This window comes from Alosa sapidissima, chromosome 5 (assembly GCF_018492685.1).
Source record: "Alosa sapidissima isolate fAloSap1 chromosome 5, fAloSap1.pri, whole genome shotgun sequence".
Taxonomy (NCBI): Eukaryota; Metazoa; Chordata; class Actinopteri; order Clupeiformes; family Clupeidae; genus Alosa; species Alosa sapidissima.
The window spans coordinates 21,933,163-21,947,590 of NC_055961.1; the positions used below are offsets into that span (position 1 = coordinate 21,933,163).

A 14,428-nucleotide genomic window follows, 5' to 3' on the forward strand; every position below is an offset into this window, starting at 1 on the left:
TGCTCCAGCCATGCTCCACCCCCCCCTTCCCTTCCCTCCCCATCCCCCACCCCCTCCTTAAACCATGGTGCTTCCTTTCCTTGGATATATGATACTGTACACAGTGTCTCGGCTTACGTACACACGTTTACTCACACCTATACTCGCCCAAGGGTATGCATTTTAGAGATGAATAGACACGCACACATGCACACACACACACACACACAAACACACACACACACACACACACATACACACACATGCACACTCAGACTCAGATGTCTGTATGCAAAAGCGGACAGATGATTATAAATATATGCAGAGGTAATTCACAAGATGGGGCTGCAAAAATGCAACAACTTTTTTTTTCACATATATTGGGCACTACTGATGAGCCTATATTCTTATGCTTCCATTACTTCATAAATGGACCAGGAGCATGCAAACATTGATCATTAGAGGATTCAGTGCTGGATCTTATTGAACAAGAAATGCAATGTCATGGGAATATGTCCTACTTTGAACTATGCAATCCAAATATATTGATTTGTGGTTCGGTTGTAGACTTTATATGGTGATCCTTATCCACAGCAAATTATACCTACCAAATGAGGGGTATTTAATATTTAGAATACTATGTTTTAGCGGTCACAGGTGGAATGATTACTTCACAAAAACAGACCATTTCACTTAACCTCACGTTCTGCTGTCTCATTTCCCATGGCACACTTGATGTCTATAAATCGGAGTAAAATTAAGATGAAGCTGCCCTCACCTCGCGTCAGCCTCGGGTCTTAATTATTGACAGTGGAAAAAAGAGAACAGGTTTGCCTCTTTGTCCCTTGATAAGGCCCAATTGCTACATAATAGATGAACCAGTCTGATATATGCCAGAGTAAGGCTAGGCTACAATGTCAGCTGAAAATGCCGAGGCTGCCATTCATTCGGGCCATAGACTAGGCTACTTTGGGATTCGTTATCAGATTTCAGAAATACTGTTTTATCATAGTACGTATTTTCTACAAACGACAAGTGATCTAAATGAACAAATAACGGCAAACATAATTCTACGGCATGCTGTAGGCTAAAATAGGTTTGCGTTTTCCCCTGGATTCAACCGCACCGGCCGCAGTATTTCAGGACCCCTCTCCAATGGACAGCTCTACCAATCAGGGATAGACATTCTATTTCGTTCAGCGGCACGTCACAGAAACAATGTCGGAGATAGATTAGCTTCAACCATGTCCTTGTATGCCGGCATGAGCCTCGCAAGAACAGTTTTAGCATCATCTTTTTACATGTTCACAATAACAATGTGTTACCCGCACAGTCACCACCACGTATGTGCAATAACCCAAAAGGCACGTATGGCACGGTACATTTGCAGCCTATGTGACGACGCAGCTTATAAGAGGCTTAGTGAATTGGCTAACCTGACTTCAGAACTGTGAATGCATCCGAATCCGGTAAACCGAATGAATTAAATGCCGTGATAACAACAACATTTCCTGATCATCTGACTACACTGAACTGAACCCAACGTAGTCCACTCCTGAGAGAAATCAGGTTCATTTCGAGGCATGGCATATCTCGTGGTAGATATGTGCCTCCATAATTCCAGGCCTGTAGCCTAGTCTAGTCTAATAAGTAGATACCGTAGCCTATTCTTGTACCATGATGACACTTGTGATAACAAATAATCCCCACTTAATAGGTGAAAGTGGATGATTAATTGTAGAACCACCTCATGTTGCTAGGAAGGCGATTCTACTAACCTTCTAAAGCCGCGGTGTCGCCAAAAAGGGAAACCTATGGGAGGGGAAATGAATAGCCTACTCACCAATGTCACATTGTCAAGGTTATCCACGTTAAGATGATAAAAAGCCAAATACGGAAATTCCCGTCATTTGAGATGAATAATCGAGAAGCTTAGGGGTTGTAACGTATGGTCTGAGCTACCCTACGCAACGATGGGTTACAGCCTCCCATAAACGGCCTGGGGCGTGCAGCACATTGCCCATGTTTCAGATGAAATGATGCCGGACTCACCTAGTATAATCCAAATAGACCCAGAAACCAGAACAAATGCAAGCATCTCTCTCTCATTGGGTCTGCTGTCGCAGCACACAGCCGGATGGAGTTGTGCCTAAAATTGCAGCATCGACTGCAGCACCTCTCGGACTATCTAGGAGATTAGCCTTCAGAATCACTGAGTAATACTACAGCTAGTGAGCTCGCGTCAGTGCGTTCAGCTTTGATACCGGATGGACTGAAAGCATAACCGCTGTCTCCGCAAGGCGACCAAGCCTACTCCCCGAAAAAGAACCAGGTTACAATTAACTACCTAAAAATAGACAATCTTAGATTTTGTCTACACACTTATTCAAATAGCCAACTCGTGTAGAAGGAGCAAGTAGTTTTGCGTCAGGTGAAGATGCGCATGTTCCAAGGTTTCACGTTGATAACTCTTTACAGCCCAACGTATGACAAGGTGTTGTGGTCAGGGATGGGCACAAATACATCAAAATGTATTTCCAAATAAAATACAAAATACCCAGCTTAAAAAATTATCAAAATAAGCTACAAAATACAGCAGCCAAAAAATGTATCAAAATAAAATACTGTATTTTTGTATTTTCAAAATACTACAAAATACTGTACTTTTTTCTAAAAGCCTTTTTCGTCTATCCCTTCACTTGTACACTACCTGGACACTACCTAAAAACATCTGAAAGCAAGAGACTCCTTCCATAATCAGTCAACAGATTAGATATGCTGACCCCTCATGTTAGACATCCCAATATAAACCTCTGCCCTGAGAAATGTTCTGTAACTCAAGGAACTCTTCCTTTAAAGGTGCCCTGCCACACGTATTTCATTACTTTGTGGTAATGTGGTAAGTTGTGGTAAGTTCTACCATGTAACATTTTTTTGTGGGAAAAATGCTTTGGTTACCTTGTTTCAAGCCATTCTAGCTGGTATAGAAAGCCTGCAGGAAGACACAGCTCGATTTGCGACAGTTCTCATTAATATTCAACAAGCTAAGCTGCTTGACTCTGATTGGCTAACAGCTAGTCGGTTTCATCCATAACATGACAGCTGTTATCAACTCATTTTAGCTTCATGGCATGAACTTAGCTTGGCTTGCAAGTGCTAATGTCCGAATGGGCATAAAACCTGCTAAGCTAGCGAGTGCATTAAACCTGTATAACACAACACTTCCTTGAGTTGACAATAACGTTTTACTCACGGACTGGGCACTGGTTAGCCTGGAGGATCAGACCCAATCTGAAAGATTAAGGGTCTGGCCACGAATAACGTAATGGCCCAACTCGAGGGGCGGCACCAAGCACGGATTTGAAAATCTCACTGCACGCAATTGGATAACACTATACGATCAATGATCAACGCCTCTGGCCCGCCTATATCAGATACACAGATATGATTGGTTCCCCGCGATGCAAGGGGCAAAAGTTACATGCATCATTACTCGTTGCCAGAGTCTCTCGCTGAGCAAATGCTTCCGCAAGAACTCTGGATTCCAAGGGTAGGCACTGGTCTTAGACTGCCGCGATGGTAGCCTACTGCTCCAGGCTTCAACCTTTTTGCGAAGCCTGTGGCATTGTTCCAAAAACTAAACTGGAGCCATTTGATCCTCAACTCTGGGTTTGTAGGCAACATGCATTGTTGAAGTTCTATTCGCATAGCACAAACCTGTTGACGTTCAGCCATCCTTGCATACGAAAACTGTCACTGAGCTAGACGAATTTTGTGGGCGCAGTCTCAACTGGGCGAGCTCATGAATAGTAATGAGCTCAGTCAATTCCACGTCAGACTGACCAGCTTTGTAATAGGCCTGATTTCTCCGCTTATTTCTTTGCAGTGGCTAGAGCAGTTCATTTTCACATTCACTACATCACAAACACATATGGACCTAACATATTTTTCAAAATACAAGTAAAAACGGTTTGTGTGGCAGGGCCTTTAAGACCTTTAAGTATACTTATTTACTCTATTGGTGTAATAGATTGCCCACTATGAATCAGTGACAATAATTCAAAGACAAACAATCCAAATAGATGATTTATTTAGAAATATAAACTAGGTAGCATTTTAACCTTTTAAGTTATTTAACACCATCACTACCACACTTATGGTGAGTTTCATCACAGTTGAATGTATTGGTAACACTTTACATGGGTTAGTTCATAACACATTCATAGCAGCGGTCATAAACTGCACATAAAGCATTTATGACTGTTTCATGAGACATGACTCAACATTCATACCAAACCTTTCATGAATGTGGAAGACAGAACAACGACAACTTGTCAAAATAAAAGTCCAACAATCGCAACGCAGCTTTGCTGTTTTTGTTCCAAACCTCTTACCTGATCATCACGTCACATCTGAGTCAATAGGCTACTCCAGTGCCAAAAAGACAGAACATGGTCAAGCAAATCATTTTTGTTTGATAAAAATGTATTTGTTTTATGATGTAACCTTTGCAGATGATTTCTCATAATTTACTACTGGGAATGTCCAACCATTCCAGGTTACACAAATACGGGTCAGCTGAATGTACAGTAGGCTAGTTTACCTCCCAGTGTTAAACTCAGTGATTACGAATACTTCACAACTTGTATAGTAAAGTGACATTCGATGTAGACTTCTTAAGATATTCATGAAATATTTACAAAGGCTGGAGAGGTTAAATGAATGGTATCCAGGTTACACAAATACGGGTCGGCTGAATGTAGGCTAGTTTACAAAAACGGCAATGCTGCTTTGCAATTGTTGAACTTTTATTTTGACAAGTTGTTGTCATTCTGTCTTCCACATTCATGAAAGGTTTGGTATGAATGTTGAGTCATGTCTCATAAAACAGTCATGAACGCTTTATGTGCAGTTTATGACAGCTGCTATGAATGTGTTATGAACTCACCTGTCAAGTAAAGTGTTACCAATAAGGTAGTATACACCTGAAACTGGTGTGTGCACAACCTATAGACCCTTTCAAGAGAGTTCCATTATCAGCATCATAGTTGGCCCCACAAGGCAATCTTAATGCAGAGGAAGTACATTGGGAACCAAATAGAACGTTCAAGCATTGTTTTTGTTTTTATTGTTGAAAGGGTCTATATCAATGTAAATACAAAAAAGCGTGCATTTTGTGTTGTGATGACTAGTGCAATGTGCATGCCCATGGCAAGTGTGAAACAGCCTCAAAATTCCCTATCACAGGGGCTTGACCATGCAAGGGTGCCACAGACAGACAGAGACATAGATTTCGTGCTTTATAGAGAAATAGATGTCATCACAGTGTTTAACAGAAAGTATTTTACAGTATTTTGAAAATACAAAAATACACAACACTAAAGTATTTTGATACAAAATACAAAGGCATTTTCATCATCTCAATAAAATACAAATTACAAAATAGTATTTTGTATTTGAGATACGTATTTTAAATACATGTATTAGAAATACTGCCCATCCCTGGTTGTGGTGAATGACTTTGTGGAAACTAATGATAGACTATGTGAATTTAGGTGTATTCGTGTTTACTATCCATGGAGCGTGTGCTGTGGAAGATGAGCCTATCTAAGCTTGTAATAGGTAACATAAGATCACAGGTTAGTAGTATAGTTTGCAACTGTCTAATTTAGTGTTTGCCATGTGTTTCTGGATAGGATGTTTGATCCACAATCCATCTTAGTAAATGCACTCCAGGCAAATCATAAACTGAGGCTGCGTGATGAAGCCATTATATTGGACATTCCACTTAGGAGATTCCTTAGGGAATCAGTAGATCTTAATTAAAAGAACTTGTTTGTTCTAAGTGTTTTATATACAGTACACTCCAGAATGATTGGCACCTTTGGTAAAGTTGATGAAAAACAGGTATATAATAATAATAATAATCTTTGTAAAGACGAATGGTCTTAAATCCCTTGGTTTGTACTGTATTCTCCAACTTTATGGGGTGTCACAGGAGAATATAGCCGTGAGAGTCAAAATGAAGTGAAATGAAGTAGTGAATCTGGTTAAACCTAATATCCCTTACCAACCCCCCTCTCATTTGTGCCATATTGCTCAAATAACCTGCATATTGAACCCCTCAGCCTCTTGCCTCCTTTTCCTGTGTCTTCCTAGCATGTACCTTGCTTTACTATTGTGTCCTCATGTGACAGCCTCACCAGATAGATCATGTGCAGCACCACTCCCATAGACCACTTCCTGTCACAGCATGAGCTACTTCCTCCTTTTCAGAAAAAAAAACACATTTTAGGAAATCTACATGAAAAAAAGAAAACAGGGGTTTCGAGATGCAGTTTGTCTGCACATGTGACAACTTAACCTTGTCCCTAAGATATCATATATGATATTATATATATATATATATATATATATATCTATATATATATATATATATATATATATATATATATATATGGTATACCATCATCATATCATATGGTATACCATCACATTGTGAATGACTTTTGTGTCATTGTATCTAGCCCACTAGATGGTCTCAAGAGGGAAGCACCAGCCCCTACAGTGTGCACTGTGTACAGTTAGTGTGAATGACAGTAGGCCATTGTGCAGAGGAACAAGTAAAACTGTGAGAGTGAAGAGAATATAACTGAAGACATGTCATTTTGATGGTGATACAGGGGGTTATCAGTTAGATGGTGATGAAGATGGCGTTTGGCTCTGGCTTCATATCCTCTCCCCTCACTGAGACAATTGTTGAAAGGATGTGCTACAGACCCAGACCCACCCCATGCCCCTCCTACGATTGCGTTAACTCATTTACTGAGATCAGGCGCGTCGTTAGACCTGGGCATTCGGGGCTTTAGCCCCGGATTCTCTGGGGATAGCCCCGGATCTATGGGCCGTCAACAACAACAACAACAACAACAAAAACTCTAATCGTGAATGAAATAAATAGCCCCGTAGAAGAGACTTTTGTGTTTTGTGTCCATTGTATGTATTAACAGCAGCGCAAGAAAATCTGACGTGATCTGGGCAGGTTTAGAATCATTTGTTGCAAAATGTTGCAATTTCAAGTACCTTCCCCTCTACGCTATTACGCATTGCTGTTTCGTGCTTCTACTAACTAGACTTAGCGAAATAAGTGTACAGAAGAACAAATGGATATTAGAAGTTTCTTTAGAAAAAAAAGGGCAGAGCAGGGACAAGAAGTGAAAACTCACAGTGTGTCATCATCTCCCACAACCCAGGAGGACATTTCGATCAGCTCAGGTTCGTGAAACGCAGCCCTCAAAGACAACATTGATCAATGCTGGTCTGATGTTACTAGCTAGCAGGCTACCACTGCACCTCACTAACTTGAAGGACACTTTGTTTGAATAACTAGAAAGAGACACTTACGTTTGGTTCTGTAGAATGGAATCACATTCTTCACCACCAACAAAAAAATGTTTTCCATGACAGTATAGTAGTTGCGCCAGTCTTTTTTTACCACAGTATAGCAGTGCAGACTTATTTATTCACTGACGTTGGTATGATTCCAAGAAACGGTCGAATGTGACCTTCGGCAGCGAGTTGTAGTCCAGTCATTTTAAGCCAAAATAGCGGTCAAGGTTGAACAAATTGCAACACAAGCAAACTTAACTGATTTTGAATCCTCAATATGTCCTGAGTAAGGGAAAAAAAGCCCCGAAGACTCCCGATAGGGGAAAGTTTCGAAAAAGACCCAATTATACCCTATTCATGCGCGCCTATTCAGTATTTTTCTCATGTGAATAGGGGAAAAAAATAACCTTCACATATCACCATGAAAATTACTGAGTTGATTACTTACATCAAGACAAACAAAAAATGTATTTTTGTAATGTATTGTTTTTTAAATTGTTTGTTAACATGGGCAAACAGGGCATAATGTAATTACGTATAGTTCATTTGTATAAATACCACAACGGAGCTAATAGTCCAGGCAAAGATCTGACCCAAAACTAATTGCAACAGAATTTATTGTCACATTTTTATATTTCAATCGGTGATCTTTACACCATAGTAAAAGACCATGGTTTGTTGCAAAATTGGTGTCTATTTTTACATTGTGGCCCTTTGAATCAATGGAAATGGTTGTTAAATCTTTAAATAGAGCCAAGTGTGTTTTTGCATGTAAGTGTTTCACAATGTGTAATCTGTACAAACACATAGTTGGGCATTATTCAGCCTAGGAAAGTGGTTTTGGTGTTTACGTAATCTGATTTAGAGGTCACTGAAACATACAGTATATCACACTAAAGTATCAGTCCATCATTTTGCAAGTCTTACAGTAATTTACCTCTTGGGTTGACTGTCTGTCCAATCAGAGGGGCCTGTATGATGCCCCTTTACTTTGCACAATTTTTGTCTAAAACAATAATCGGACAGCACAGTATGTTTATGTTAGTGAATGCAGGAAAATTGTGAAGGCAAAGTTGAAGATGGACATGATCATGTCCTAATTCGACAGAAGGGTGTGACTCTATTGTTGTGACATCTGGCAAAAATGCTATACTAATAAATATAGTTTAAGATTAATAATTAACATTGCATGCCTATGCATGGGTCATGGTTTTACCAAAGTCATAGAACAGTCAAAACTATACATATTTTAAAAGTATATGCACTGTAAATGAAATATAGCATCAATCAACTTATGTCACATCTTCCTCTATACCATGCATAACACATACTCTTCTATTCTGTATAGGCGAATCAAGTGAACAGCTGATACATTTTGGCCTGCACTATTAAGGGATATTAATTAAACACCCTAAACTATATTCTTTCTGAAAGCATATACCCTCCGGAGGAGATATAACACCATTTAAGACATTTCCCATCCTCTATGCCATGCATGCACAATACATTGCCCTCTATTCTGTAAAGGCGAATCTAGTGTAAAGTGGATACATTTTGGCCTATACCGTCCAGGGAAAACAAATTAAACACCATAAACTATATATTTTCTATAAGCATATACCCTCTAGATGAGATATAATACCAGTTAAGACATGTATTATCTTCCTCCATGCCTTGGACAATTTGTTTGTCAAATGTTGCAATTAGTTTTGGGTCACTATTAGCACTATACATAATTACATTATGCCCTGTTAACAAACAATTTCAAAAAACGTATAATACATTTTTTGTTTGTCTTGATGTAAGTAATCAACTCAGTAATTGTCATGGTGATATGTGAAGGTTAATTTTTTCCCCCAATTTGCGTGAGAAAAAATCTGTGTATAGGCGCATGAATAGGATATATTTAGGTCTTTTTCTAAACGTTCCCCAATTGGGATTCTTCGGGGCTTTTTTTCCCTTACTCAGGACATAGGATACAAAATCAGTTAAGTTTGCTTGTGTTGCAATTTTTTCAACCCTTTCTCCTAAAATGACTGGACTATTGAGCGGAGCAAGCGACAAAAGTTGAGCAGAGTTGAATGAATTTAGGAGCGAGCGGTTTTCACAGACGGACTTTGGCTATAATACCTAACATCAAGCTATTCCCCTTCACCAATCCAGTAATTGTGTCCAATATTATACTTTCAGTGATCATTTGAAATACATAGCGGTAATAAACAAGACTGCAGTTTCAATATATCGTGCGTGATTTACTATTGAATCATGGTCACATGCGCTGTAAATATGGTAAACCTGACCTCGTTTGAGGGGGCTTCCAAGCAATGCATGCTCGGCTTGATTTTGACAGAATGGAACTTTTTCTTTGGGCAAAAGTTCGTGATACACAACCCAAATGCATTGCTTTCAAGGCACCCATAGCCCATTAATTGAAGGTGACGTCCAAATGTTTATCCCAAGACGAACGCTCACACCTGTGCACTTGACAGAGGTGCATAACGATGTTTATTCTACAGGCTATTTTAATGTCATATTTTGGGTGTTGTATGTGGTGCACTTTGGCAGAATAGACGTTCGCCTTACACGCTCTTTAAACATCAAAATATTCGGAATGCCGTGACATGAGTCATTACGATTGGCCTTCCTTTTCATTCTCAAAGTAGGTTAAAATTGCATGTTCATCAGCCCGATTTTCCAAATCTCTCTGGGGAGAAACACCCGAACCACCGGACAAAAAGGACTCTAACTTCGGGGCTCCAGCCCCGAATGTTTTAAATAGCTACCGACGCCCCATTTGGTTATTAAGTCATGATACAACAATGGGCTGATAATTTTCTTTCCAGGTCCAACGGCTTTCAGAGCCACTTGTTTTTCTCCATAGACAGTAAAATGGAAAAAAAAATCCGCTATTCAAAGTAGCCTTTAAGAAAATTGTAATCCCACTACTCACTTGTTGCCTTAACCTAATAAAATCCTATTTTTGCGGAAACCTGGACATTACCCTTGATTATATCATCTGGCTGCAGAGTTACAGTAATTACTCTGTTAAAGTTAAGTGATTTTGTTTTACCCTCACTAAAATGGATGTGATGGTGAAAAGGTTTACAAGTTGTAAAAACCGGCTGGCTGCGCTAGTAGGCTAAACTTTTTTTGATGAAAAAGCTGTTGGGCCCGTGACGTCAGACTTAACAACTGGACAGACACCCCAGCTCAGTATCCTGAGTATCCTGTAATCAACCACATACTGTATAACAGGGTCATGTGGCAGGACTAGGAGTCGGCCTCAGACATGCTGGCCACACATGGAACATTTTTCATTTATTTAATTTCCATTTCATTCATTTCATCACTCATTCATTTCACTGACTAAAACAACACACAGGTCTAGCCAGTAATTCATCTTGACTAAAACTGCATTGCCATTCTTTAGCCATTTCTTTCACACTATGCTATATCAGCATATTTGGTTTTCTTTTTTACCAATGTCTCTCCCCTCTCTTCCCCTCAGTGTCCATTCACTTCGCACTACCTTTTAACTCGTTTAACTCGAATTTGTTCATCAAGATATTCATACAGGGGTTGACATCAGGGGTGTAGTGGTAAAATAAGAGGTGGGTAAACTATGAATTATGTGATCACGGTAAGGTGGACTGCGCCATGCGGTATTGGATTTTTTAAAAAGGCATTCATGAATTCATGGTGGAGGTTATTGTCCAAAGTTCATAAAAATACCAGTGCTATTAAATGATTCCTAGAGTGTTCATAAGTGTACATAATGTGCATGTGGATAATACAGTGTGATTTTTTAATATTAAAAGTTGCAATAGGTGTAGGCCTATAAACTCTTTTGAGAGGTGGATAAACTCTAACTCTGAAATGTCATTCTTCTTTTGGATTAAAACTCAGTCTGATTCATGGGTCTAATGGGCACTTTGTGGGCATGCCACAGATAGCTTGAAACCGGTAACCACATGATATATAGTTTTTTGTGACACAATAAAGTAATCAGGGTTCCCACACCTTAGTTAAGATCAAATTCAAGGACCTTTTAAGGACTTTCCAGGCGTGGGCCTCAGTGTGGGAAAATCTCTGCCGTAGATTTGAACATTTTTCCAGCTTGTTTTACGAGTGCCCGGCTCAGTCAAGGTCAAGGCCTGGTCCTCTCATTCGCCAACACCCTCCCCCCGATTGCCCGAGCAGACATCTCAGTGATTCTGATTGGCTGGCTAAGCCATACTTTGCTGTACATCTACTAGTACTGCACTGTACTGTACTATGCTTAACTGTTTGCAAATGAATCCAAGTGTGTATAATGTATGGATTACACTGTAAAAAAATATTTTCCCTTTTAGTTATGTTAACTTGTAATATTTAGCCAAGTAGACTTAAATTTAACTCTGTTGTTCAGATAACTTATATATTTGGGTTTTAGTGGTGAAAACCAATGACACAATTGGTACAACTTATTTTTTCTTGTCATATCCACTAGTTATCATAGTTCACCTCCGTTTCACGCTGCGTCACGTAAATGGCGCATGCGCAGACACAAAACCGCACCTCGAAGTAATTTTTCGTGAGGGTGAACCCAAAGATTGTTAAGGCGGAGCAAGATACTTCGTCGTAGTTCATGTCTATGGGCGCGAAATGGGGATCGAATCCTGTCTGCATAAAGAGGCGTGTCGATGACGTATTGACGAGCGTAAGTTGCAACCGGCCAACAGCAGCGGCAGAAATAACCGGCGCACACCTTTATATAAGGTTGATTTTCTCCAGACTGGATTGCTCAAAAATGCTAAAAATGTACCTGAAATGTTCAGAAGGGTTTGAGGATCATGAAAATGTGCCCGAAATTCACATTCCTAACTCTATAGAACCAAGACCTTAGCATATGTGGTGAAATTCTGAGCTATGTCCATAGACTTCAATGGAGCAGTCGCTGCCTCTGCTCTGCATAAAGGGGGATTTTGACCCCCCCATCGTGCGATCCGGGTTCCCGGAAGTGGCTCCTGATGAAATATCTTGCTCCGCCTTAACAATCTTTGGTGAACCTTTCTTTTGTTTTCAACCAACTCCTGTCACTGGTGGTGACTTCAACCTTCGTTTTATTTTTTTAGGTGCCATCCAGCAAGTCCCAGCCTGGAGCCAGAGGCTGGCACTGCACGTCAGATGGGGGAGGATCTTTGTTAGGCATCAGAAAGGTGGTTTAAGCAAGAAGGAAAGAGCTTCTGCAGACAGTGTTGCAATTAGGTATGATACTTTTGGAAATTGATCTTAATGCCTTAATTTAAAAAAAATGAGGAAAAATCCAGCCTTTAAGTACAACAATTTTCTTTGTGAATGAATAATGTATCGTAAATAAATAAGTGTTCCTTAAAGGTTTGATTTTTCCTCATTTTTTTTTAATTACGACATTAAGATCAGATGATTTTTAAATGTATGTGTATGCTAAGGTTAGGTTAACTTATGAGCACAACTGTAATACATATCTCCATTACTTCTAACTATTGCACCTGACTTCTAGGCTGCTATTGTGGGTTTGCTTTTATTTGTCACACAAGCTGAGTTAATTATATTCATGGACAGGGTCAATTGTAACATATGCTTTCTTTCTCTTTTCACAGACACCTGACTTTTACTGAGTCCCTTTTCTGGTTTGTTTTGGATGAACTAGAGTGGTGGGCACAGAAATTTTGTCGATGGGTCAAACATTCACACACTCACACTCACTCACACAACCACACTTGTGGATTTGTCAAGCAACAAATCTTTGTATATAATCTGTTGCTCATTGAATATGCTTAATAAATGTTGTCTTCTTGACTTGTACATCATGTTTGCATATATATTTTTGTATTACAAACCAATTTGGTTAAAACAATGCATAGCAAAGGGCATTTGTCATGTTCACTTAAGCAAGAGTTAGGAAAACTTAAATTTTCAAGGCAACCAGGTTACTTTTGTGGAAAAGTTAGATCAACTTCATAAAGCTTGTTGTATTAAGTAAAATGTTTGGTCAATACAAATTCAAAATACTAGTCAGTACGACTTCTATGTTGTTAAGTTAATGACGACTTGAGTTGACTCAACTCAACTAGGTTAGTTGACATGATGCATAATTTAAGTTGCATCCACTAAATAGAATGTTGTGTCAACAATGACTCCTTAGTTGATGGAACAGGTCATATTTGTCAGATAAACTAGCCATCTCAAGTTGACACAACTTATTTGCCTCATTTAGTTAACTTATTGTATTATTTTCAATTAACTCAAAATTCCAAGGCAACCAGGTTACACGCGTTTTTAAGTTGAATCAACTAATATTTTTTTACAGTGTAGAAAGCTCTGTATGTTCTGCGGCATCATATAGCAGGTATGAGTGGGGTTCATCATTTGAATCGGAACATAAGAAGCCAGCATGAGAGGGAAGGATCCAGAAGGTTGTCATGGAATAGATCTTACATCAACTCCAGCACTGCTATGGTTCCAGCTGAAAGAATATGCTTAAGAGACCTAAATTCACTTTCACCCTACTCATAAAGCGTTTCATAGATTCCATGATTTGCCTCAATTTGCCTTATATCAGGTTTTGTTTTTGTTTACTTGTGTTTAGCCTCCACTACAGCCCTGGTTGACATGTCCTTGCTGTTGTCTAACATGTGTTACAGGCCTGATTCAGAGCACAGTAACAGAGTAGAGAAGGTTGTAGTAGTGATATATACATTAGATTTATTAAATGAATAGAACTTAACGGGTTAAGGGGGTGATGTGGCACAACAGGCTACAGCGCCCATACCATGTACAAGCCCAAGTGCCCACGGGGACCCAGGTTCGAGTCCGACCTGCGGTCATGTCCCGATCCCACCCCATCTCTCTTTCTCCCACTCACTTCCTGTCTATCTTCACTGTCCTGTCGGAATAAAGGCAAAAAGCCCAAAAAATATACAAAAAAAAAAAAAATACAGAATTGGTTAAGGAAAGTCAGTAGTGGAGATGGGATTGGAAAATAAAAGCATAAGAAATCAGTATAATGCGGTGTAGTGAATAAGCTAAACGAAATCCA

General features: G+C 39.5%; 1 protein-coding gene and 1 long non-coding RNA gene across 10 annotated transcripts in view; one reads left to right on the forward strand and one right to left on the reverse strand.

Annotated features, from left to right (window-relative positions):
* Positions 1 to 14,428, reverse strand: part of acsl6 (acyl-CoA synthetase long chain family member 6) — a 70,255-nt gene that overhangs the window by 21,578 nt on the left and 34,249 nt on the right. The window contains exons 1-2 of one of the 9 annotated variants that reach the window (XM_042091086.1): positions 7,384 to 7,584; positions 6,146 to 6,247 (exon numbers count right to left, since the gene is read on the reverse strand). The exons of 1 other annotated variant lie outside the window; for it this stretch is intronic. In XM_042091086.1, the coding sequence (XP_041947020.1) occupies positions 6,146 to 6,247; positions 7,384 to 7,441 (160 nt within the window). In that variant the 5' untranslated portion in view covers positions 7,442 to 7,584. Of the gene's footprint in view, positions 1 to 1,822; positions 1,976 to 2,031; positions 2,420 to 6,145; positions 6,248 to 7,205; positions 7,223 to 7,383; positions 7,585 to 14,428 lie in introns of those variants that run through there. 7 more of the 9 variants (XM_042091092.1, XM_042091093.1, XM_042091088.1 and 4 more) reach the window with 7 other exon arrangements.
* Positions 7,194 to 13,199, forward strand: LOC121708444. Its single transcript, XR_006031648.1, has 3 exons — positions 7,194 to 7,254; positions 12,483 to 12,615; positions 12,990 to 13,199. It is a non-coding gene; the product is annotated as an uncharacterized LOC121708444 (long non-coding RNA).